The sequence below is a fragment of the Neltuma alba genome, unplaced genomic scaffold (assembly GCF_004799145.2).
Source record: "Neltuma alba isolate B1F8T4 unplaced genomic scaffold, ASM479914v2 tig00011618_pilon, whole genome shotgun sequence".
NCBI lineage: Eukaryota > Viridiplantae > Streptophyta > Magnoliopsida > Fabales > Fabaceae > Neltuma > Neltuma alba.
The window spans coordinates 56,844-80,342 of NW_021636269.1; the positions used below are offsets into that span (position 1 = coordinate 56,844).

General features: G+C 32.2%; 3 protein-coding genes across 4 annotated transcripts; all 3 read right to left on the reverse strand.

The window, feature by feature from the left end:
* Window positions 1-1,141: 1,141 nt before the first annotated feature.
* Window positions 1,142-6,538, reverse strand: LOC114715873 (uncharacterized protein At4g15970-like). Of its 2 annotated transcripts, XM_028900778.1 has the most exons (5): window positions 6,205-6,538; window positions 3,029-3,391; window positions 2,136-2,629; window positions 1,403-1,458; window positions 1,142-1,280 (listed from the first exon to the last, which is right to left on the reverse strand). In XM_028900778.1, exons 1-4 carry the CDS (start codon window positions 6,451-6,453, stop codon window positions 1,404-1,406), a joined length of 1,161 nt encoding a protein of 386 aa, XP_028756611.1. In that variant the 5' UTR covers window positions 6,454-6,538; the 3' UTR covers window positions 1,142-1,280; window position 1,403. The 2 variants fall into 2 exon arrangements, with proteins under 2 accessions (XP_028756611.1, XP_028756612.1); XM_028900779.1 differs by lacking the exons at window positions 1,142-1,280; window positions 1,403-1,458 and adding an exon at window positions 1,797-2,036 and having other exon boundaries at window positions 6,205-6,537.
* An 11,163-nt stretch (window positions 6,539-17,701) lies between these two features.
* LOC114715893 (APO protein 3, mitochondrial) lies at window positions 17,702-20,508 on the reverse strand. The gene is made up of 4 exons (XM_028900803.1): window positions 20,135-20,508; window positions 19,470-19,873; window positions 18,733-19,163; window positions 17,702-18,641 (listed from the first exon to the last, which is right to left on the reverse strand). The coding sequence occupies exons 2-4, from the start codon at window positions 19,847-19,849 to the stop codon at window positions 18,220-18,222; spliced, it is 1,233 nt and encodes a 410-aa protein (XP_028756636.1). The 5' UTR covers window positions 19,850-19,873; window positions 20,135-20,508; the 3' UTR covers window positions 17,702-18,219.
* A 982-nt stretch (window positions 20,509-21,490) lies between these two features.
* LOC114715894 (universal stress protein PHOS34-like) lies at window positions 21,491-23,245 on the reverse strand. Its single transcript, XM_028900804.1, has 4 exons — window positions 23,093-23,245; window positions 22,733-22,818; window positions 22,527-22,648; window positions 21,491-21,578 (listed from the first exon to the last, which is right to left on the reverse strand). The coding sequence occupies exons 1-4, from the start codon at window positions 23,241-23,243 to the stop codon at window positions 21,491-21,493; spliced, it is 447 nt and encodes a 148-aa protein (XP_028756637.1). The 5' UTR covers window positions 23,244-23,245.
* Window positions 23,246-23,499: the final 254 nt, after the last annotated feature.

Below are 23,499 nucleotides of genomic sequence, written 5' to 3' on the forward strand. Positions count from 1 at the left end.
TTAAGTGCATGTCCTTGTATCAATTTATTAAAATTGGACATGATTGAAGAAACGGTGCCAACCCACCGACCTTTCCAAAGTGCTACATGACTTGTTCAGCAAATTCTTAAGTTCATTCCCCAACCCCCGGATCTTTTTTTCTTGGTTGCTTTGATTAATTAAGAATAAAATCTCAAAGGTGGAAAATGAGTAAGCCTACAAATTCAAAGCTTTTTCAATTATTTAATTTAATCCCCTTTAGAATGGTAATAAATTAGGAAAAATATTGTCCACCCAAAAAATATAATCCGACATGTGTAATCAACTAACAATCTACATTATGTGTTGCTAATCAAACTATTTAATTTTGTTTGGTGAAAATAATTTTATGAATAAAAAATAATTATTGTATTAAAAAGTTTGAAAAAAATAAATTATTAAAATCAAAATTATAAAACTATCATAGACGTTAGTTAAGAAAAATAGTCAGAATCAGGCCAAAAAAAAATACTAATTTTATGAATAGAGAATAATTATTATATTAAAAAGTTTGAAACAAATCAAAATATTAAAATCAAAATTATAAAACTATCATAGACGTTACTTAAGAAAAATAGTCAGAATCACGCCAAAAAAATACTAATTTTTTTGACTAACTAAATGTGATTTTAGCCAAAAACTAATTGGAGTGATATTTTATTTTATTATGTTACATTATTATTTTTCATTATGTTACATTAATTTCATCCACTATCATTTCGTAATTTTCAAGAGTGAAATATCACAATCAACGCTGACGCTACGCACTAATCAATAGATTTATCGTATATATAATATCTGGATAATAAACAGAAGGGATATTATAAGCCATATGTACATAACATATATGTACACGTAAAATTGTCCATATAATAAAATATGGTTTAAAATTTGACCCAAAAAATATGGTTTAAAAGAATTCTTTCATTGAAATCATAAAAAATAAAATATGGGACAAAAGCAAAAAAAAAAATCTACATTTACGACAACATCGAACTTCGTTTACAAGAAGTTATGAAAATGGAAGGCTTACTGTATGTGAGGAATTAATTAAAAAAACATAATTAAAAAATCTAAATGTTTCAAGTATAAAAATTAGACGGAAAAAATAAAGGCAGAGTGAGAGGAGGGAGAAATTCACAATTGCAAAATTCAGTGTCCCTGCCACACAATTTCCAGAACTTGACCAAATTGTTGTTCACTTATAATTAATTTAGAGATTTTCTGTAAAATCTGAAACTCCAACGAATAAGTTCTCCAACCTTCAAAATCAATTTATATAGTAGGGTTAGTTTGATTTCCATATTAATAAAAAAAACTTGCAATTAAAATATTCTACCAATTTAAATTCAAAATATAGTAATTAAAAATTAGCCTGACCTACCTTATACATGCAAAGTTGTAATCCCTCTACTTCTTCTAGCACGTTCAAATGATGTTCTTCATCAAAATAACCAGCAACAAACAAGCCAAACAAAACCATCTCAACAATACTACCAATTAATAGAAATTATGCAATTTTGATAATTTGATAATTTGAAAATATATATAACAATATATCATTTCATAATTGTAAATTAAAGTACCAAAATGTTTCTCGTTTTATTTAGAAACTAATAATCAAAAGAAAAAATAAAAGAAAATTTGAGAAGAAAATCATTGGTGAATCACACACAAAATTATCATATGAGAAAAGGAGAGGTTTTTGGGATTTTTTTTTTTTTGTTTTTCAATTATTGGCTTCTAAATAAAATAAGTGACATTTTGGTATCTTGAAGTTATATGAAGCGGTGTAGTTTTTTTTTTTCAATGTTTCATAGACAAATATCATGAAATTGTCCAGCTTTGGCACTTCTAACAATGGTAAAGAAGTAAAGAAAACATATTACAGCTATATCACTTGGTAACTGTAAAATACTAAAATGTCTCTCTTTTTATTTACAAGCTAATGATTAAAAGAAAAATAAAAATAAATTGAGAAGATGGGACGTCGCAGAAGGCATTAATCAAATAAGTTCCTGGAATCAAATAGATACAGTGAATTGGTAGAAAATCATCGGTGAATCACACACACACACAATATAATCATATGAGAAAAATAAATGTCGTGAGGTTACCTGCAACTTTGTGGAACAGTCCAATGAGGAAGAGGTGAAGTTGTTGAATTACGATCATCTTGAGGAGGCAAAGCCATATATTTCTTCCAATCCTCAAGCAAGATCTTAAGATCATTGATCTTGTTTTCCAAGCCAATGCAGCAATTGGCATGCATGGTGCAGACCTGATCAAGGTTCTTACTAGTCTGACAAAAGCCACCAAAATAAGCAGTGTCCAGGAACCTGATCTGAAGCTTCATGCTGGAGATGAAGGGGTTCCATTTGATCCTGTTGAGCACATCTTGGTCATGAAGTTTAGGGTACAGTTTCCTTGAATTGTACCAGAACTTGTAGAACCATATGGTTCTGTTGTTAGATTTCACATAAGTGAATCCTCCATTTGGCATGTTCCTCATGTCTTGTGGGTTCCCATGGAAGTAATCACAAGCAATTTGGAAATCTGCATCCTTGTAAAATCTAGGAAATGGGTCTCTAAACCACATTATATCTGTATCCTGCAAACCAAAAACAAAAGAATCATGAAGTGCTTTGATTTGGTTGAAGCGCCTCTAAGAACAGTAGTATATGTGACCACGATGTTAGAAAATTGCTTTATTGCTTTCTAAAACAGGTTAACTTGCGGTCTTTTAAAATAATAAAGACCATCTTATATCAATGGATGGCCTAAACACGGAAGTTATTTAAGTCTGGTTAGCAGCTAAAGTGTGGGTCATTAACCCTTGAACTTATAAACCACGCCATACTTGGTGAGGTTTTCTGAGATGCGATTTATAATGCTTATCACATACACTTGATCACTTTCGAATTTGGGAAACCTCAATTCTTGCTAGTACTAGGATTGAGATGAATGTAGATGTCTGGTGTGAAGTATTGAAGAAGAAAGCCAAACATACCGTGAAGACAAAGCTGTAGCCCATCTCAAGGACAGAGCCCAGAAACTCAATCCTCTTCCACATCATGTGGAGGTAACCTGGGGTCATGAAGAAAGCTTCATTGGTGAAATTGTCGCTAGTTTCAAGGCGATAACAATGTGGGTGCAAGGCAGTGCAACGATCATGTGCCTTCTGGTCCCAGGTTACAACCACCAGGTGCCTCGCAAGCTTCTTCGTCTGCTTCCCAATTCGAAAGCTCTCCAGAAACAGATCAAATATGGATCCTGGTTCTGCCCACGCATCGTTTAGTGTTGTTATTATCACTGTCTTGTTCCCCATCGACGCACGTCTCAGAACACTCTCTAGCTTCGGATCATATTCTCCCTGCAGATATCATAATTTCGCACAAGCATTTCGTCAAACAGGAAAAAGGCGTTACAAAGAGCAAGTTATTAGTGCATCGTTCGGGAGAATCACATTTTGATCATTACTCTGTATATACACACAGCGGTTAGAGGTAAAACAGAACAATGAACTCACATGCATATGAAGATGTTAATCTAGTAGCTCACCTTTTGTAGCAAATTAAACTTACGCTTTGTACTAATCATGAGATAAACAAGTCATGCTTTGATGTTGTACGTAAAAGGTAGATGCGTGGGTGAGAGAGAGAGAGAGAGAGAGAGAGAGAGAGAGATTATACATACTATTATAGCCCATGCTTTGTATGCAATGGAAGATAAATCACATTGTCCCTGGTGTATATAAAAGAGATGTACATGCTTCTTCCCACCTCAAACAGAGGTCAGTTTAGTATTTGGTGTGATATTAAATATAAAGCTTCAGTACATTTTGTTTTTTAAATTTATAATTTTATTTTCAAGTTATCCTTATTAATCAATTAGAGGAATCAATACGAATTTATTACAAAAATAATTAATTTAATTAATTTTTTTAATATTTATAAATTATTTAGTGAGTACGTTATACATGGACTAGGAGAATAATAATTCAGGAACTCATTATAATTTGTCGTCACTCTGTGATGAACAGAGGTCTAGAGTTGAATACGTTGAAGAGAGGTGGGTTTTGGATAACAAGTAAGGGTGGGTGGTGAGGCATTAATGTCACATCCCAAATCAAATAAATAAGAGCCTTCAAGTTCTGACACTTTATTCCTTTCAGTATTTCACACATCATCCATCACCAAACACATACACATTTAGTGGCCTTACTGTACATCCCCCACTTGCATACATCATCACAAAGTTACAAAATATCACACACAGATTTCTCCAACAAGATGAGAGACGATAGCTATTAATTAAAATGTGGCCATTAAATATACACTTTAATGGATCTTAATTCTAACTTAAAAAAATTAGATGGACAGGTACTGATGATTTGACGTTGCAAATGAGATCTACAGAGTCAAGCCAAAAAAAAAATACCCTTTCCGGTCCTTAATATAAAACTCAATTTTAAGTTGGTTTTGATTCTAAATATAAGACCCATGTCTTATATTTATTAATTTTCTTAATCTAATCAAATTAGTTAAATTAATCTTGTATTAAGGATCGGAGGAGTATTTACAGAGGAGTCTTCGTGTCGTTGGACTTATGATTGGGCTTCCAAATTATTAGCATTTTAACCCTAACTTTAACTAAAAATGTATATAAGAAAATTAATGAAGAATAAAATCTTGTAAGTTAGAAATATGAAATTTTGAGTAATATATTTGAAAGTTCAACACTAGTAAAAATTATATTAATTTTGTATTAACTTTTTCCACAGTCTTCAATTGTCATTCTTTCTAAAATGAGCAAACTTTATTTAATTTTAAGTTTTAATTATTAGAAAAATAATTAATCATCACAAGAAATTTTTTAAAAATTAAGCTGTATTCACGTAATTTATTATGGTATTTCTTTCAAAAAGATATTAAACTACTAAACAAGAATTTCACTGTTACTAATTAAACTAATACTTTTTGTGAACATTAGTTATTTGGACAAATATCCCGTTTTGAAATCTAAATCAAATTGCTGATTTAAATATTAATTATTTTATCTCAATAAAATTAATGAGGTTTGGCTGAGTACAATTATTGAATTGTTCACGGGGTCGCTATTGCTAGAAACTAGAAAGTAATTAATTATTTTATTCAAATTCCAAATTGAAGAGGCTTATTAATTATTTTCCAAATATTTATCGAAAAGGTTAAAAAGGGTGAAGACAGTTTTAAAAAAATAATAATAATAACCCGCTACTTCTGCCACTACAATATTTACTGTGAAAGATCAAAACTTTTGGGCTGACGACTTGACTTGGCATGGGGCACACTTCCCTGTGGGGAGTTGAATCCGCCCACTTATTTCGCCATCACCCCAATTTTTTTAATTATATATGTGTCCCCACTACTTTCATTATTTGCAAGTATTGCCCCCACTATTTCCTTTTGGCCCCTTGAATTCTTGCCCTCTATCTCCGCTTTTCCCTCACATGAAAACTCATCCATGAAATTGAAATATCAACTCAACCCACAAGTAACTGCCGATATTATAATTATACGAACTTTTGAAAATTAATTATACCCCACTATTTCCCCTTCTTTCTAAATTCATCCCTACCTTTTTAAGTGATTCTTGTCCTGTATCGCCACTCACATGAAAACTCATTTACCAAAAGAAAAAAATTTAAAAATTGGGTAAATTAGTTTAAGAAAAAATAATAAATACAAAATACAAAATAGATTCAAATCTTATGTTTAAAACTAAATTCAACCTACCAAATGACTCATAGAGCAGAAGGACTAATAATTATCAAATTAGTAATAATAATTAACTATGTAAACATATTTTGCTTCATAAATCTAACTTTTTCCCCAAACAAAAAGCAACATGTATCCTCTCCAATAATAAAATATTATTATACATAATATATTAAAACTTTCAACAACCAAAAAAAAAGTCCAATCACAGTTATCTCGCTCTCCCTTAAACCGCGACAATAGAGGATTCAGTTTCACAACAGAACATAAGGGATTTCAAGAACACAGAAAAGAATCAAAACCTATGATTCAAAATCCAATATTGTTTCTGGGTTTCGCACCTTCATCAAGCAAAACCAGAATGGGCACCGCGATGCAAAACCAGACAAAACAGTGTAAGTTTTAGAGAGAGAGAGAGAGTGGTGACCTTGGTGACGGCGGGCATGGCGGCGGTGAGGTAATGAGAGATGACGGGGAAGCCGAAGGGAGACGCAGAGTTATACAGAAATACCCACAAGACGGTGAACCCCACGAACACGGCACTCATTTTCGTCACTCTTTTCACCAGCCCATGGCTGCCGGAGCCGCCGGAGCTCCACGACGGCGGCTTTGTGAGGTCGACGCCGGCCGATGATGAGGTTTTGTCGACGCTGCCGGCGATGACGGAATCCTTCATTACCGGTCAATGAACAATATGGAAGTCTCCGCTTTGGCCTCCTCGATCCCAATAGTATCAGTCGTTTACTTGGTATTCGCCAGCGAAGATACTAACATATAAATACACACACACACACTAATATTAAATTAAAAATTAATTAAAAAAATCCTATTTATATCACCCTTGATATATCTGAATCATAAGGTAATACGTCAGATAAAAACAGAAAAACATTGTTAGCGTGGTGATAAGGCAGAGAGAGTGCAAGCAAGTTGGTACATTAAAAAATGAAATTAATTATTTTTTAGGAAATTAAATTAATTATTTGGAAAAATAGCAAACAAAAACCCCCCAAATTATCAAAATTACAAGGAGGTCACCTCAATAAGCCAAATTGCCAGGAGAGACTCAATCTCAAGTTGTAATTAGCAAATGTTGGCGAAAAGACGAAATTACCCCTCATTAAATCAGCTTCATTAACGAAGGCTGAGACAAAGAATCTGATCGGTGGAGAGCTTGGAGGAGAAGACTGAGTGGTACACAAGCTTGAGAATCAAGTAAGTAATGTTTCTAAGTAAACTACTCTTCTTCTTCTCTACCCTCTAAGACCAAGGAATGTCATCTTGTTCTTAAATGTAGCGAGTGACATTGTGGGTTGTTGGGTGATAGGTATGGAGGGAGTGAGAGTCAGAGTTGATTATAGAATAATGTTGTTTAAGGGGGTTTCAGTTGGGTTGAGCTTCAAAATTTTTGTCTTTGTAGCTAGATTGTTGACTTGTGATTTTCATGGGACAGGTTGCCACTGATTTGTGCTAGGAATGTCACGAATGGTAGAGTCCGAGAAGGAAAATGGAAGGAGGTAATGATTGTTAGTTTGAGTGTGAAGTTTAATGTGGTGCAATGAGGGGAGGGAATGAAGATCTTGTCATTTAGAATGTCGAACTTGTAAAACCTTAATGTCAAGTAAGGAAGAGAAGAGGTAGTTGGTCTTGATTTCTAAATGCAAACGATTCGTTTGATCGAATAAAAGTATACTGAAGTTGATATATTTATTATATGTAAATTTTTGTTCCAAGTTAGCACGAGAAAATGAACTGTAACAATAGGTCAAGCTATTAGAAGGATTTGTTTTGTTTTTTTTCATGTTGGTAGGTATTCTGAAATAAACAAGAAAGGTGAAGTTAAATACGTTGAGGAAGTGTGAGAGCAAGCAGTATAAAAGAAGGGATAATACTCGAGAAATTAAGGGAGATAATATCCCAATAGATAGACAATGATGTTAAAGGGTGTGAGATTAAATACACAGTTAAGTTTGCTGACAGCACACTAATTGATCTTTATCATGAAGGTGATATTTGTAATATGTTTAGATATAATGATAACAGTGCTCATTTATATATAGCAGCAAAACCTCCTCATCCCTCTCCTAACTATCTTCATCATCATTCTCTCCATCATCATTTTCCTTCTCCTCCTCCTCCTCCTCCTCCTCACTTGTCTCATCATCACTCCCCCAATCATCCTTCTCCTGACTTGTCTGATCATCACTCCCTCTGTCATCCTTCTCTTTCTCTTTCTTCTCACTACTCTCACCATCACTCCCTCTATCATTCTTCTGCATAGTTTCACTAGTCTCACCAACATTCTGTCTCTCCTCATCATCATCTTCAGAGCCACTGACAATTGATGTGAGTGTCTCAGCATGAGCTTTTCCTTTTGTCTTGCCATTTCTCTCTCTTAGAATGTGCACGCTCAACAGCTCCTCATCTATCATATTCATCAACCTCTGATGGCTTTCTTCTATCCTCTTCATTAATTGTGCATGTAACTGCTTCAGCTCCGATATGAAAATGACGTTTATCAAATAACAAGCTAACTACACTATAACAAATAACAACCTGTCACTATTGCGAATAACAATTTTGGTATATCAAAATAACAACTTTACTATATCAAATGGACAAGTTCAATTTACCCAATCACAACTTTGGAATTATAATTAGTAACTTCGATACATCAAATAACAACAACACTATAACAAATGACAAGTTCACTTTACCCCATCACAACTTCAGTCTTATAATTAGCAACTTTGGTATATCAAATAATAACTATATTATAATAAGTGATAGGTTCACTTGACCCCATCACAACTCAAGTATAATCAATAATAAATTTATCAAATAACAACCCAAACCAAAATTTAGCAAATGACAAATTCACATTACCCAATCACAATTTTGGTACCGTATTTGACAAGTTAAGTTTATCAAGTAACAATGTCAACTATAGCAAATGACACTTGATCCACTCACAACTTAAGTTTTATATATAGCAAGTTCAGTTTATCAAATGACAACATAACTATCACAAACAACAAGTTCATTTCACCAACAGTATCACTCTACCAAAGATACACATATTGGATCCAGAGAGTCAACATTTATCCTCTTGTCTTTGCCAAATACAACATCACTCCCTTTCTCACCATACAAAATCCCCCTGACGCTCTTCCTCTCAGTACTCGCCAAGTATTTGATCTTCTCATCTGTCCAATATTGGATAGCATTGGCAGAGCCTCGTTTTGCACCTTGGCTGAGGTTAAAATGCTTACCGAAAAAAAGCTACAACACCACATATCATTACCAATTACATTGTTCATATCGCCAATAAAATTAAACACAGTGAGAAACAAAATAGTCATACCAAAAGCAAGTATATGCAGCTACCAACAGAGTAGGCCATTTCATTCCATAGGTCCTCCATAATATGTGTTGCCCAATCATACTTTTTAAAGTCATCCATTATGGAACGCATGACTCTCACCAGCTTCTCACTCACTTCTGAGCTAGATGACAGATATAAAAAGGTACCTAGCGTGAATAGGATAAACAAGAATTCAAATATGTGATCCTCCTCCCCAAAAATAATATCATTCAGTATTTTGTTGAATGACACTCTCTGATACTCACTCTTCAAGTTCTTGTATATTTTATCATCCTCTCAAACTTCAATTTTAATCTCCTTCCCACCATGGCGTATTCCTAGGAGCTTATCAACATGTTCTGGTCTTATTTCCTCAGTTTTTTTCCCACCAATATAAAGAGGTACCTAGTGTGTATAGGACAAACAATAATTCAAATATGTGATCCTCCTCCCCAAAAATAATGTCATTCAGTATTTTGTTGAATGACACTTTCTGATACTGATTCTTCAAGTTCTTGTATATTTCATCATCCTCCAAAACTTCAACTTTAATCTTCTCCCCACCATGGCGTATTCCTAAGAGGTTATCAACATGTTCTGCTCCTATTTTCTCAGTTTTTTCTCGGATTGTAAATTGATATGTTAGTGGGTCATATGATCTTAGCATAGTCACAATGAGATCACGGGGGAGTCTCTTCAATCTAACCTTTAACAAGCTTCCAAATCCTATCCTTTCCACCCTATCCCTTAACTCATCATCATTATTCACAAAGTGTGGTAATTTCTTAAAACCTTTCATGGACACTCGGGTTAAAAATGATGGTACATATTTCTTTTTTTCTCCTCTTTTATCTTTTCTAGCCTTGTTTTCTTTGTATACTCTGTGTGCCTCTTCCTCTTTCATCAGACAAAGCTCTCCATGCCTTTGACAGAACGTCTCTTTTTGTTTGCCTCTGATATCACTGTCACCTAATGTTGCCAGATAATCCCTTTTGAACAGCAACCAGCCATTGTGTACTAGTTTTGATGTCGAGGCTTTCTCATTTGCCATGTCTTTTTTCCTACAAAACATTCAACATACAATAATTCACTAAAACAACTTATTAATTAACTAACAACAACTCTGTCAACACTCATTCTGTCAATCAAACGCTTATGATAAACTTGTTATTTTCTCTACAAAAGTTGTCAAATCTTTAAACTCAACTTGTTATTCCCATCTACTTATCATAATTGTTATTTCTAATCATACACGAGTCATTTACAGTTATTAACTTGTCATTTGAAATGATAAACTTATCAAATTATCATACTCATCTTTGTTATTCAAACAAGTTATTTCCTATTATCAACTTGTCAATTCCTTATCGCAATCTTGTTATTCACTATTACAAACTTGTTATTTCTCATTACCAACTTGTCAATTTTGCATTGACATCTTGTTATTCCCAATTAATCAACAACTTGTCATTTACTATTATTAAATTGTTATTTTGATTACTAAACTTGTCAAATCCCACCATCCATCTTCTCATTTACAACAAAACACACTTCAGTACCTCTTTAATTCAATTTAACTTTACCAAATCTGTATTGTTATTTTCCCAGCTATTATTGTCATCTACGAAACTGATATTGTCATTCCCTCTCCACGCAAACACCATTTCCACAAGTTATTTAACAGAAAAAACATATATAGTTCACATCAAAACATTCTTCATCACTCAATCACAATTGGGTACTTCTACTTTCTCGTCCTAAACTCTTCTCGCCAATGAATCACATTCTTGTAGCAACCAACCCAAACAAAATTAGCCATCAAACTTACCATAATTAGTCACCCAACGTAGATGTTGACTTTGATCACCAATCACGATTGCTGCCCTATTGTTCAACGGTGCCTTGTCTTTCCCTAAACCCTTCCACAATGCCGATAAACCACTATTCTGTTTACTTCTGTTACAGCAAATATGCTCTTTACGGTTGCAACACTCCTCTCGACACTACTCTTATGGCAAAATGGCAGTAAGGAGGTGCGCGAGAATAGGGGGAATGCAAAAAAAAAAGAAAAAGTGGGAAGTTGTTGATAGTAGGGGGACTACGTGCCACGGTTTCAATTTGTTCAAATTACTGAGGGGCTATTTTGTCTTTTCACTTACATTTGCTAATTGCAATTTGAGACCGGGTCCCTCCTGACAATTTGGCTTATTCAGGTAACCCCTTTGCAATTTTAATAATTTATGGGTCTTTATTTGACATTTTTGCTAATTATTTTATAAAAGAAGAGATTAAGCTTCTAGATTTATAATCATAGAATATTTGGTTTGACGGCATTAGGCTGCTCTGACAATTTGCAGGCTGGTTTTACAAGAAGTGGAATATTCTAAAATATGTGAGTTTCTTTGATAATTTTATTTTATTTAGAGATTTTTTTATTATTTAATTTTTCCGTTTCTAAATTTTGTTGCATCAATATCTGGGTAGTTCTAATATTTGGAATTGATGCATGCGATTAGTAATAAGAAAATTTGGGTTATTTTGACCCAAAAAAAAACAGAGATTAATAATCTAGTCTGAATTATTGTTTAAATAAAAATATAACAACTATGTATTCTGTATAATTCCAGATTTATATTAATTTTGTATAACTCTAATAATTGTCAAACAAGTGTTTTATAAGAATTTATATAAAATAAATAAATAAATCTTAATCATAAAAATATAACAAAATCCTAGCCTGATCAATATGAATCACAATATCTCAATTAAAATAAAATCTACAACAATATTTATTTAATTTAATAGATATTGTTATAATAAAATATATAAATTGTAAAAGATTAAACTACGTATTTCCTAAATTTTACTTTAAGACACGTCAATTTTCTTTACTTTCAGTAAGGATCTAATGATATAATTAAATAACCGTGTAGTAATAATTAAGAAGAACAGTTTCGGACAACATAATATTACCTCTGATTCTTAATATAAAGCATTATTTAATTTTTTTTGATCCTAAATATAAGACTCCAATCCATTTTGTCTCTCACATTTATGCATTTTTTTTCAAGATAGTCCTCATAACAATGGTAGTTATAGCCAATACACTTGATTAACAAAGATATTTTAAGAAAGACAACACATATTTATTACAAATAACTAACGTAATTTTTTTCTTTAATTTTTTTAAATTAGTCAACTAGCTCTTAGTATTATATAATAACCCTTAAAGTTAACATTTTTTTAATTATCTTGCTGATAAACCCAGAAGCATAATTAAATATAGTTAGGTAAGGGAACAAATAAATGGAAAGACCGGGCTGGTAAATGTCACACTATTTTCTTTTAATAAAACTCAAAGTTGTTGACAAAAATATCAAAACTTTTTCCTTTTTCGAAGGGTTATCAGAATTGTTGTCTTTCCAGATAAAGGCACTATCATAACTACAAGTGAGAATGACAATGAAAAATAACGATTACTTTGAACAAATTCTAATTTTCTAATCGTTTGATTAATTAAAACAACTTAATTGAGTCTAATAAAAATAACTCTTTTATTCAATTATATGATAATTGTTTTGCCAGAAATTATATGACAACTAGTACTACTACTAGGTCAAATTTAATTTTAGTATTGTAGCACTTAATTGGATGCGCTTCTTTTAATACTATGATTTTTTTTAAGAGGATCCAAATTTTCAGCCTAAGAGAATAATTCCCTTAATAATTTTATTTTTTATACCAAAAATGGTTGGAAGGAGCATGGGCATTGAAAATCATGTTCTCGAATAAAAAACTTAAATTAAATCATTCAAAAAGAATATTTATTTAAAAATAAATGGTTTTTTAATCCTAAAAAATTCTTCTAAAATTATATATATGCGTGGATAAAACATTGGGTCACGGTAAACTATGAATTTTTGAACATGTACTTATCTAATAATAATTGAATTAGATTGCAAAGTCTTAACTCATTTTATTGGCTTCATTGTCACCATAAATCACATCAATTTTTGTTGCCCTTCTTTTAAATTTGGCGAGTGTGAAAATCCATGTGGAAACTTTTTCCATATAGAAAAAGGATATTTTTAAACGCTTAGCTTTCTATCATTCATTTTATAATTTCACAAATAATTTACTGGGAAAAAAATTGAGACAATTTGAGAAAGAGAAATATTAACTTCTGAAAATATTGACTTTATATACAGCTATTTTAAAAATAACTGAGACCTAGTTTTATATATTCATTTCTTATGTCAGTGTTTGTAATCGAAATTAGAGTATGTTGACCCCAAAAAAACAGGTAATTTTAAAATCGAAATAACTATTCATATATATATATATATATATATATATATATATATATATCAAACATGAATCTAGCTAACAAACGGGTTTTAGCACCAGTATACTCTTATTTAAGTTTTTTTTTCACCAACAACAAATTTTAATGGGAAAATTTTCCCCAATTTTTTTATATGTAAATAAATTTTTCGTTGATATATGTTAGACATTGATTATGTGGATACTAAAAAAAAACCGTAAAAATTGCAAAATCTCAAATCAGGTATTTTCACAAAAATATATTATTATTTGTAATTGTAAAATTTTATTAAAGTGTTGTAATGAATTCTAATTTAGGATATCGTAATTTCCTCCATCTTTATTTGTTACTTTCTCATGATTTTGTTTCATAAATATGATAAAATTTAAATATAGAAATATGAAACAGTTGTTGGTCTCCTTGGGGAATGAAGGATGATATTTTATAACCCGCTGCCTCTTACTGTGATCTCCATTGTAATTAATACTACATCTGGTCCTTAATATGAAACCCAATTGACTAATTTAAGATAATTAAAAAATTATTAAATTACTTTAAAATATTTTGTTTATTATTTTTTAAATTAATTTGCTTCACTTATAAATTAACATATGTTATAATAATACACGTAAGTATTTTAGAGAGATCATATATAAAATATGTTATAATTAAGTAATCGAGTAACTTTTTGTTTTTTTTTAAATTAGTTAATTGAGTCTTATATTAATGATCAAAGGTAGTAAAAAAATTTATATAGTTTATTAATATTTTGTTCAAAAGACCGGCATGTTGGTGGCAAGACAAAAAAAAATAAATGGTAGGTAATATAATTTTTTGAAAAAAAAAGTGTTTTCTTTTTAAAAAGAATAAAAATAAATCAATATCCTTAAAATTTTGTAGAGGTCAACATCGTTAACAATTTATATTTTTTTAAGCTGAGTTAACAATTTATATTTTAACATCCTCTATTAATAATTAAACTTGATCCCCACCTTATATATGGGAATAACAAGTAGTTTCTTGTGTGATGAATATAAATTATTGTTATTTAATTTTTCACTGCCAAATCAATCTAAATAATTAAAAATTTGATTTTCAATCATGTAATTATTTTTAATATATTTAAATAGCCTAGAAGATAAAATCTATTTTATATAATTACTCAATTGATAAAATTGTTCATTATCGTATAATTACAAAAAGAGAAAAAGAATATCCCAATGGTCATTCACTTTAAAATATCGGGCAAATTGTAACTTTAAAGGCATGTATCCTTAATTAATCAATTCATCAACGATGGAGTCTTTATCCTACTTTATCCAATTCATTTTTTTTTATGAATATTGAATATTTCCAATTATTAATATTTGAAAGCCAAAAGCTGCAACCACAACTTTGTAGAAATATTTGATATCATTTCAATTTAAATTACATTTGATCTTTGGAACGTAATTATATTGTCTCCACTAGATTACTTCAATGTCAAAATCACTAATGACTTTTGTTATTTGTGTCATTGTGTGTGTATGTATTTATATATGGGAATTTTACTTATGTAGCACTAATAAATGGTCATAAAATTCAAGGCCTTTATTTGCTATTAATATAGATTAATTTTGGAAAGTAATAAATGAGTCAAACAATTAGCTAATAATAAAACTTGTCTTTTATTTCATATACGGACACTCAAAAGCAAATTTTATTTTTTAAAGAAAAAAAATTGCTTATGGAAGCAGCTAGTAATACTCAACTGCTCATCCCGTTGGAATCATCTGAATTTGATTTCAGGTGAAGTTGATGAAGCTAATAGAATAAGGATTTATTGATTAAAAAAATAGGGTAAGGATTTAATGATGGGATTAGATTTTTTTTCCCATTAAGAAAGAGAAAAAAATTGCAAAATTGAAGCCATAAATTGAGGTAAAGGTAGGCAGACCGGAAGCGCCCTTCCTCCAGACGCGTTGACCACTGACTTGCCATAAGTCGATCTTAGGAATTAGAATGTCAAATTAATGCCGACCTAATTAACACAATATTTGATTAACATTTAAATTAGTTTCAGTAAACTCAAATTTTCATAATTTTACATCCTCAAGATGAACCCTAATTTTGCATTCCATCTCAAACTTATTTTGCATCTTCATGCACTATAAATGTATTACTACATCATTTGCGACGAAATTCCAACTCGATTTTTTTTTTCCTGGTTAGAAACAAAAGCATTATTTATAAACAAAGGTATTGAACTATGCATACAGACATGTTGTTCTCATATACTCTACCGGTCCTTAATATAGGACTCAATTATTGAGTTGATTTTGATCCTAAATATAAGACTCATTTCTCATATTTATTAATTTTCTCTAAATTACTCCTATAAATACTTTCTCAATTATAATCAAGTAGAGAAGGAAGAGGGGGTATTAAGAAAGATGATTATGGTATTTTAGGAAAAATATGTCACATTTCTTATAATTAGCTAACTTACTTAACTTCCTTAATCTAATCAAATTAGTTAAATGGGTCTTATATTAAGGATCGGAAGAATATATATAAGTTTTCATTAAATTTATTTAAAAGAGGTTTTATTAAATATACAATTTTATTTTATATTTAGTGATTTGTTCAATAGTTTCGCCAATTAGGTCACGCAACTGCAGATTCAAATATTCAATCATTCAAATGAGAAAACGACGCTCTGTTGAAACTTTTAGTGAACAATCAAAATGTCATGCATTACTGCCACGCATGCTTTGATCTTCCAATCATATGCATGGGGAATTAGGAAACGGTAACCAATTCGGATGTCTAGGAAGAGAGATAAGGATGAGGTAGTTATTGGAAAATTGTTTTTCCATGAGAATCTGGTTGGAACACGAAAATAAGTCATCTCTAACCACATCGTAGGGGTAAAACAAAGTACCACTTTTTGATTCTTGATATAAAAACTAATTAACTAATTTGAATATATTAAGAAAATTTGTTAAGTTAATTATTTATAATAAATAAGTATTATCTTCCTTAAAATATCCTTGTTAATTATGTGTATTAACTAGAATTATTATTTGATGAAATTTTTAAGATATGCAACTACTACAAAAATCATTTCGAACAAAATAAATAAATATAAGAGACAAGATCAATTGAGATATTATATTTAGGATCAAATTGAAAGTCAAACTAGTTTTTATATAAAAACTAGAGATGGTAATAAATATTCTAAAGCATTTCAATATTAACTACTTACAAGATTTTTTAGGGTTTGTTCACCTTTCTTCAAAATCTATTCTTTGAAAACTAATATGTGGAGAATAGATTTTGACAAAAAAAAGTGATTTAAAATAATAAATTTTGAGTAGAATAAATTGTGAAAAAATGGTTTTTGGCACTAAATTTTGTAAGGGAAAAAAGTGATTATATATATTAAAAAAAAAGGTCATTAATGGAAGTCGCTCTCTCTATCTCGTACTAAAACCATGTTTTTTTTGGTGTTAGACATGGCTTTCTTCAAAAAAAAAAAAAAAAAGATTGTGGAAGTCTTTGGTATACATCAGAAAATTATGTGTATTTTTAATGTAGTTACTAAAGCAAAAGTCCAATTTTACCCCCGACGCGGAGGAGCCGTGGCAGCCGTAGTCTGTCGTTAGTCTGGTCAGTCTCGCCCTTGAAGCCATAGCAGCGGCCTCCTTGGATCCCTCGCCTTCCATCGCTGAGCGCTACCTCAACTCATACTGGTTTCTGTTCGACTTCGGAGTTCCCCTCTAGTCTCCACCGTCTCTGCGCCTGTCCCTCCAGCAATCTACCATCTCTTCTTTCCAAGCTCACTGTCTTACTTTCGGCGTCTTTTCAACCTGAGCTGTTTTCTTGCTTCTCGAATACTTTCTATACAGATTTCAGATTCTGTGTTCATTACATTGGCGGGACTCTATTCTCATACATTCATCCCAGAAAAAAGATTTCTTGGTCAAGAATCACACATAGCTAACCATTTTATAGCAATTCTAGCTCCCTGCTTAGTATAAGACCTTACTAGTAGATTAAATTGACTGATTGCAAGAGATTAAAAAAATTACTAAATTATTTAATCATAGCATATATTATATGACTTCTCTAAAATACTTATGTATATCATTAGAATATATATCAATTTATAAATTGCACAAATTAGTTTGGAAAAAAATAATAAATATGAATGCTTTAAAGTAATTTAGCAACTTTCTTAAATTCTCTAAATTAATCAACTGGGTTTTATATTAAGGTGTTTAGTTAGTATAACAAGAATCCTTCTGAATCAGAACCACATATCATTAAAAGCAACATAGAAATACCTCAGGAAAAGATATCCCGATTTTGCTCAAATCAAGAACTAAAATTGATTGCTTGCCAGCATTTACATGAGAGATTCGGAGAGACCCTTCCACAACAGAATCTGGCATTTTAGAAGTAGTGGATAACATAACGAAGTAAAACCAAGTCGCCAGCTAAATTTGGTGGTTTCCAGATGTGCATTTTATGGTGTCTCCTTCACTGAAGAGCACGGGGGGAAAAGAGGGAACATTGAGTTCCATGCAAGGAAGACGTAGGCTCCACGCAACCAAAACTGCAAAATTTACTTGTCAGCAATCACAAGAAAGTTCAACCTACCTTTCTCATTTTCCTCCAACCTCATGCCTGACTCATTATCTCAGACATATCCACTCTCTCTCAACCTGAAAGGCCCCCTCCCTGGACTGCAAGCTATTCAATTCATCATTTTAAACAACCCACTTTGCCTCATCCAGTTTAGGGATCACAACATCTTTCCTCATTGTACTGCCATATTTCTTTCCCACTGGTGCCCCAGCCTGCGCAAATAGCTCAACCACTGCAGGCAACATTCCATAATACCTCTTCAACCCGTTTACCAAAGGTTCATTAGATTGCGGATCTTGAATATGATAGACATATACTGGAGGTACCAAATCATTGATTGTAGCCTCCTGCCAAGCATGTTGCCCATCCCTCATCTGGTGTTTGAAGGCTTGACAATTTCGAACTCTATGACCTTTAGGCCCTACTTGCACCTCTGGACAATATCCACAAGTTTGGACAGCAAACTTCTCCATAAGTTTTGAAGCTCCTGTACACATTTTCTCCCAGGCTTTCAGTCCTTTTACAGCCAAAGGTGCACCAAAGCCTGCTAACAGGCACAGTCTAATATTAAAAACAATAAAAGAAAAATGACAGAACAAGAAGGAAAGAAGAAAACCGTATTTAACTCCACTAACCTTGGATATCATTATAATACAATTCCATCGAATTCACACCTCTATTTACCCTCTTTATTTCATGCCAAAACCCACTTGCATCTATGTGTTCGGTAGGAGAAATATCTTTGGGAAACCTTTTCTCAAAATCAATTATCCTACCAGCCAAGCAGTAAACAGGAAACGCCCTTCTCCTGGTGGGGTATTCAGGTATGTCAACACCTGCCTGGACACACAGTTCAACAATTGCAGGAATTCGATCCACTTGGAGCATTTCATTATGTGAAACTGCCCTGCCTACTCTGTCATAGAGATGGAATGACTCTACAGTTGGCAAAATATGTTCAACACCTCCTCTGACCCAGCTATGCTGTTTGCTGGATAAGCTTCCTCTGACATTACATGATTTTATTTTATGTGGCGGATGACCAACATGGGCTTCTCCACACAAGCTGCAAAGTAAATGTTCGGAAGGGAAAAAAAATACTCAACGGTGAGGTATTTCAACATAATTCACTTGCAACAGTTCTTGTTTACGTTAAGAAGTGCCCCGAAACCCAGCATGATTGAACCATCAGTCTATCAGATCAAAGTTCTTATCTAAAAGAATACAAGTCTCAGAAATTTTTTAATACGAAAAAAAAAATCCAGATGGTTAAACATGGCCTTTGGTTGGAAGTTAGAATTCAGACATCATAATTAATTGGGAAGCTCTTCTATGTAGGAAAGCGATTAGCTTAAATAAATAGTAGGACTACCTGCATGTATAAATAGCAATGTGCTTGACAAGCCTCGAAACAATAGATAAAAGTTCATGTCTGGCAGCACAGACTTCATGTGCAACAGGAATTAATTGCTTCACCAACATGCCATTCTCAGGAGGTTCTAGTATAATCTCATGCACCTTTTGCCTATCTTTCTTTTTCTGTCTAGCTTCACGCTTCAGTTCATTAATACTTCTCACCAGTGGCTTTCTCTCAGACGTCTTCAGTTTTTTTGGCAACTCAGAGCTTTCAGGCACAGTCACATAGCATTGACAAGAATGCTTATTTACATCACTCGGCTGCTTAAAGCCAGAATCTTGTACAGCTCTCCAAAGGAGATTGCCAACAATTTTTGCACGTCTAGCTAGCACCATAGCTCACCGGAAGTTCATGTATTGCTGAAACACGTTTTAAGAAAAAATTCTTACAGGGAAATTAAATAACTATTTAAAATAAAGATAACAAAACAATAATTCAAAATAAAGATAATTATAACTGTTAGCCAGTTAATTCAGAATAAAGACAACTATAACCCCAATTCACTTTAAGTTACGGATTATAAAAGTTTTATCCGCAGCACCGTGTGCTCGGTAAGTTTCAAAAGATGAAAAGGCCTGAAGTTTATTAATTTTGAGTAGCATGTAAAGGAAGAACTTTACCTTGGTTGCTGGATTTAAACCTGAAGCGTAAACTCCTAGAAGAGTTTTGAGTCGCTAAATTCTGTTCCCCGTGATGAAAGATACTGTTGCCGTCGACGACAACGTTGATGGCTTAGAAGGATGAAATCAGAGAAACCAGAAGCAGCGGGAAGAGACAGTCGCGGTTTCTAAGGTGAAATAATCAGTTTCTGTCGGCGGCAATGCTGACGCCGAAGGAGAAGAAGGAGACAGAAGTTTCCTCAGCAATGTTGACGGCGAAGGCAATAGAGGTTTCCTTGAGCTGTCTCCTTGGAGAGGAAGAGTCAGAAGTTGATAGGTGGAAATCGCCCAGTAGAGAGGAATATAGGGGTATTGCAAATGTTGCAGCGACCAACCTTCGCGGCTCGGAGACGGAGGGAAACGGAGGAGTGGCTTGAGAAGGAGGACAGGGAGTTTGTTTGCTAAACGACAAAGAATTGGTTGAAATAAATACATGGGCCTCCTAAGCCCAAAATGGTTCCCCTTTTTTTTTTTTTTGACACAAGCGCAAGGTGGTTCTGTTTGTAATTATTTATGAATCATCATTTTCATGTCAATATTTTAGATTTTTACTCTGAGATTGTTCTCAAAAGATGGCTAAAAAAGAGAGTATTCTTGAAAATTGAAAATAAAATAATAAAAGGTATTACCTATCTGTATTGTTTTTTAAACATTGATAACTTCTTTTTATGGTAAAATGCAAATTATTACTATCTCCGATTCTTAATATAAGACTTTGTTTGACTTTTACTTTGATATTAAATATAAGACCTCAATCCACTTTGTCTCTCATATTTATATATATTTTTGCCAAGATAGTTCTTATAACAATGATAGTTTCAGCCAATACACTTGATTAATATGGATATTTTAAAAAAAACACATATTTATTACAAATAACTGAGTTAACTTCTTTCCTTAATATCCTCAAATTAGTCAACTAACTCTTATAATTAGGACCAGAAGTAGTACTATGCATTATCATACAATTTTTGAAGAACAAAATTGCGCAACTGGCAAACGAATTTAATTTTTTTAATTGGAAAAAAAAAAGTACAACATAGAATTAAAAGGGAAGGGTCTTTATCTCAAACATAAACAAAATGACTTGTATTGAACACAAACAGAGAGAAACAAATAACTGAAGGGTCACCCATAAAACACAAAATATGAAATAAACTGATCATGATAATTGTTGGCCACCTTTAAAGCATTGAAAACTAATTATTATTACATATGCTAAATAAAAATACCCTCGCAAGTATTTCGAAAGTGCATAGTTTGTATAATAATAATAACAATAAAGTGGAAATGATGAAGTGGAAGAGCTTAACGGCTTTAATGTTTGGACTTTGGCCTCTTCACAATCATCACAGAGCAGTTAGCATGATGAGCACAATAATCACTCACACTCCCCAGAAACGCTCTGCATTGGGGAAAAAAAAAAACAAAAGGAAAAAAACTCAGTCGAGTTAGACGTAATTAATTAACAATAAATTTTATTTTTGCATTTTTGTAAACTGTTTTGTGCTACTAATTAAATGTAAGTTCCATGTATTACAGATAGTCTCAAAAAAAATAAAAATTAGTTGAACTATTCTTAAGGTATGAGTAAGAAAACATTATATATCCAAAAATAATATGGCTTGCTGTAAATTTTATATTAATATTAATAATATTAACACTGATATACTGATTCATTTAAAAGTTGCAGACCAAGTTTGAGAAAAACAATCGAAACACTTTTTTTTTTTTTTAGGCAATATTGATTTTCTGGCCTTTGAATCTTCTATCTTTCTTTATACCCCTTTTTCAATTTGGATCATTTAGATTGAAACTAGATAGTTATTTTGTCCAAAGCAAAAACAGAGAGATTAAAATTAGAGATGGTTCAAAATTTATTTTATATTTTTATAATTTTAATGTTCCTTAAATGAATAGAATATGATATAAAATTAATTTTTTAAATTCAACATGCCCATCTTTGCCATGAAGGGGTAATCCAAACTCTTTATTTTTTATTTTTGGGGTAAAGATGGATCACCATTATGATCTTATTTTTCAGATGCATTTAATATCCTAATCTTTTGTATGGTGCATATCTAACATTTTGACCTTATTTTTTTAATGCATCCAACATCTTGATGTTATTTTTTTAATTACATCTAACACTCTGATTTTTAGGATGTTGGATGCACCAAAAATAAGATCAAGGTGCTAGATGCACCTGAGAAATAAGATCAAGGTGCTGGGTACACCTTTACCTTTTTTTTTAATAACCTCATTTAATTTTATGTATAAAGCTGTAACTTGCGAAATGAAATCATGGTTTTAATTATAAAAAATGGCCAAAAAAATTATTCAAAAAATGGACCTTTTGAGCTTGCCATAGCCATGGCTGCCAACAACCAAGATGGAAGCACGGTGTCTATCAACAGCATCACACAACACATTCCTGGCATCCCCTTCTGCCACTTCCACTTCCACATCTTCCACCTTACATATTATATTATATATATATATAATTATCATTTCCACACAATAACAAATATATAATTAAATGAGAAAAAAAAAACTCACTAATTTATCAGCACAAATCTGCTTAGCCTTTTCAGCAATTTGATCAGAAACCATCTTCATCTGCACCTCCAGTGTTGGAAGCACGTCTACAAATCCTTCCCACCAAAGAATGTTATCATAATCTCTAATTTCTAGTTACGTTTTATTTTTAACATGCGTATATGACAGTGGTGGATGGTGGTGCTGCTGCTAATAATAATAATAATAATAATAATTCAAGCATATTAAAAAGAGATGAGTCTATAGAAGGAACGTGAGTTTCATGCATACGATTACACCTTTTTGCATATTATTTTATATGGATATAAAAATTTAATCCAGATCGAGTCGAGCAGGACAGACAGTATAGAGGGAACTTACCAGGGCCGGCGACACTGACGGGGAGGGGGGCGAAGGGGCGAGCATAGAGGATGACAAGGCTGAAAGGAGAAGAAGAAGAAGAATGGAAAGGGGTGAAGAAGGTGTCAAGAGTCCATTCTAAAGCGTAAGAGCTGTGCTCATTCTCATCCATGGCTACCACCATCACTTTCTTCTCCGCCATTGACGATTTTCTCTGCTCGCTCTCTCTCTCTCTTATGTATACAATCAGACTATATATAATGAAACTAATCAAGGATATATCTATATATACACACACATGCATGTATGTATATATATATATATATAATAATATTCCTCCAATCCTAAATGTAAGAGTCATTTTGTAGTACAACTTATCCTACAAATGAGTCTTATATTGAGGATCGGAAGAGTAATTAACGAAGGAA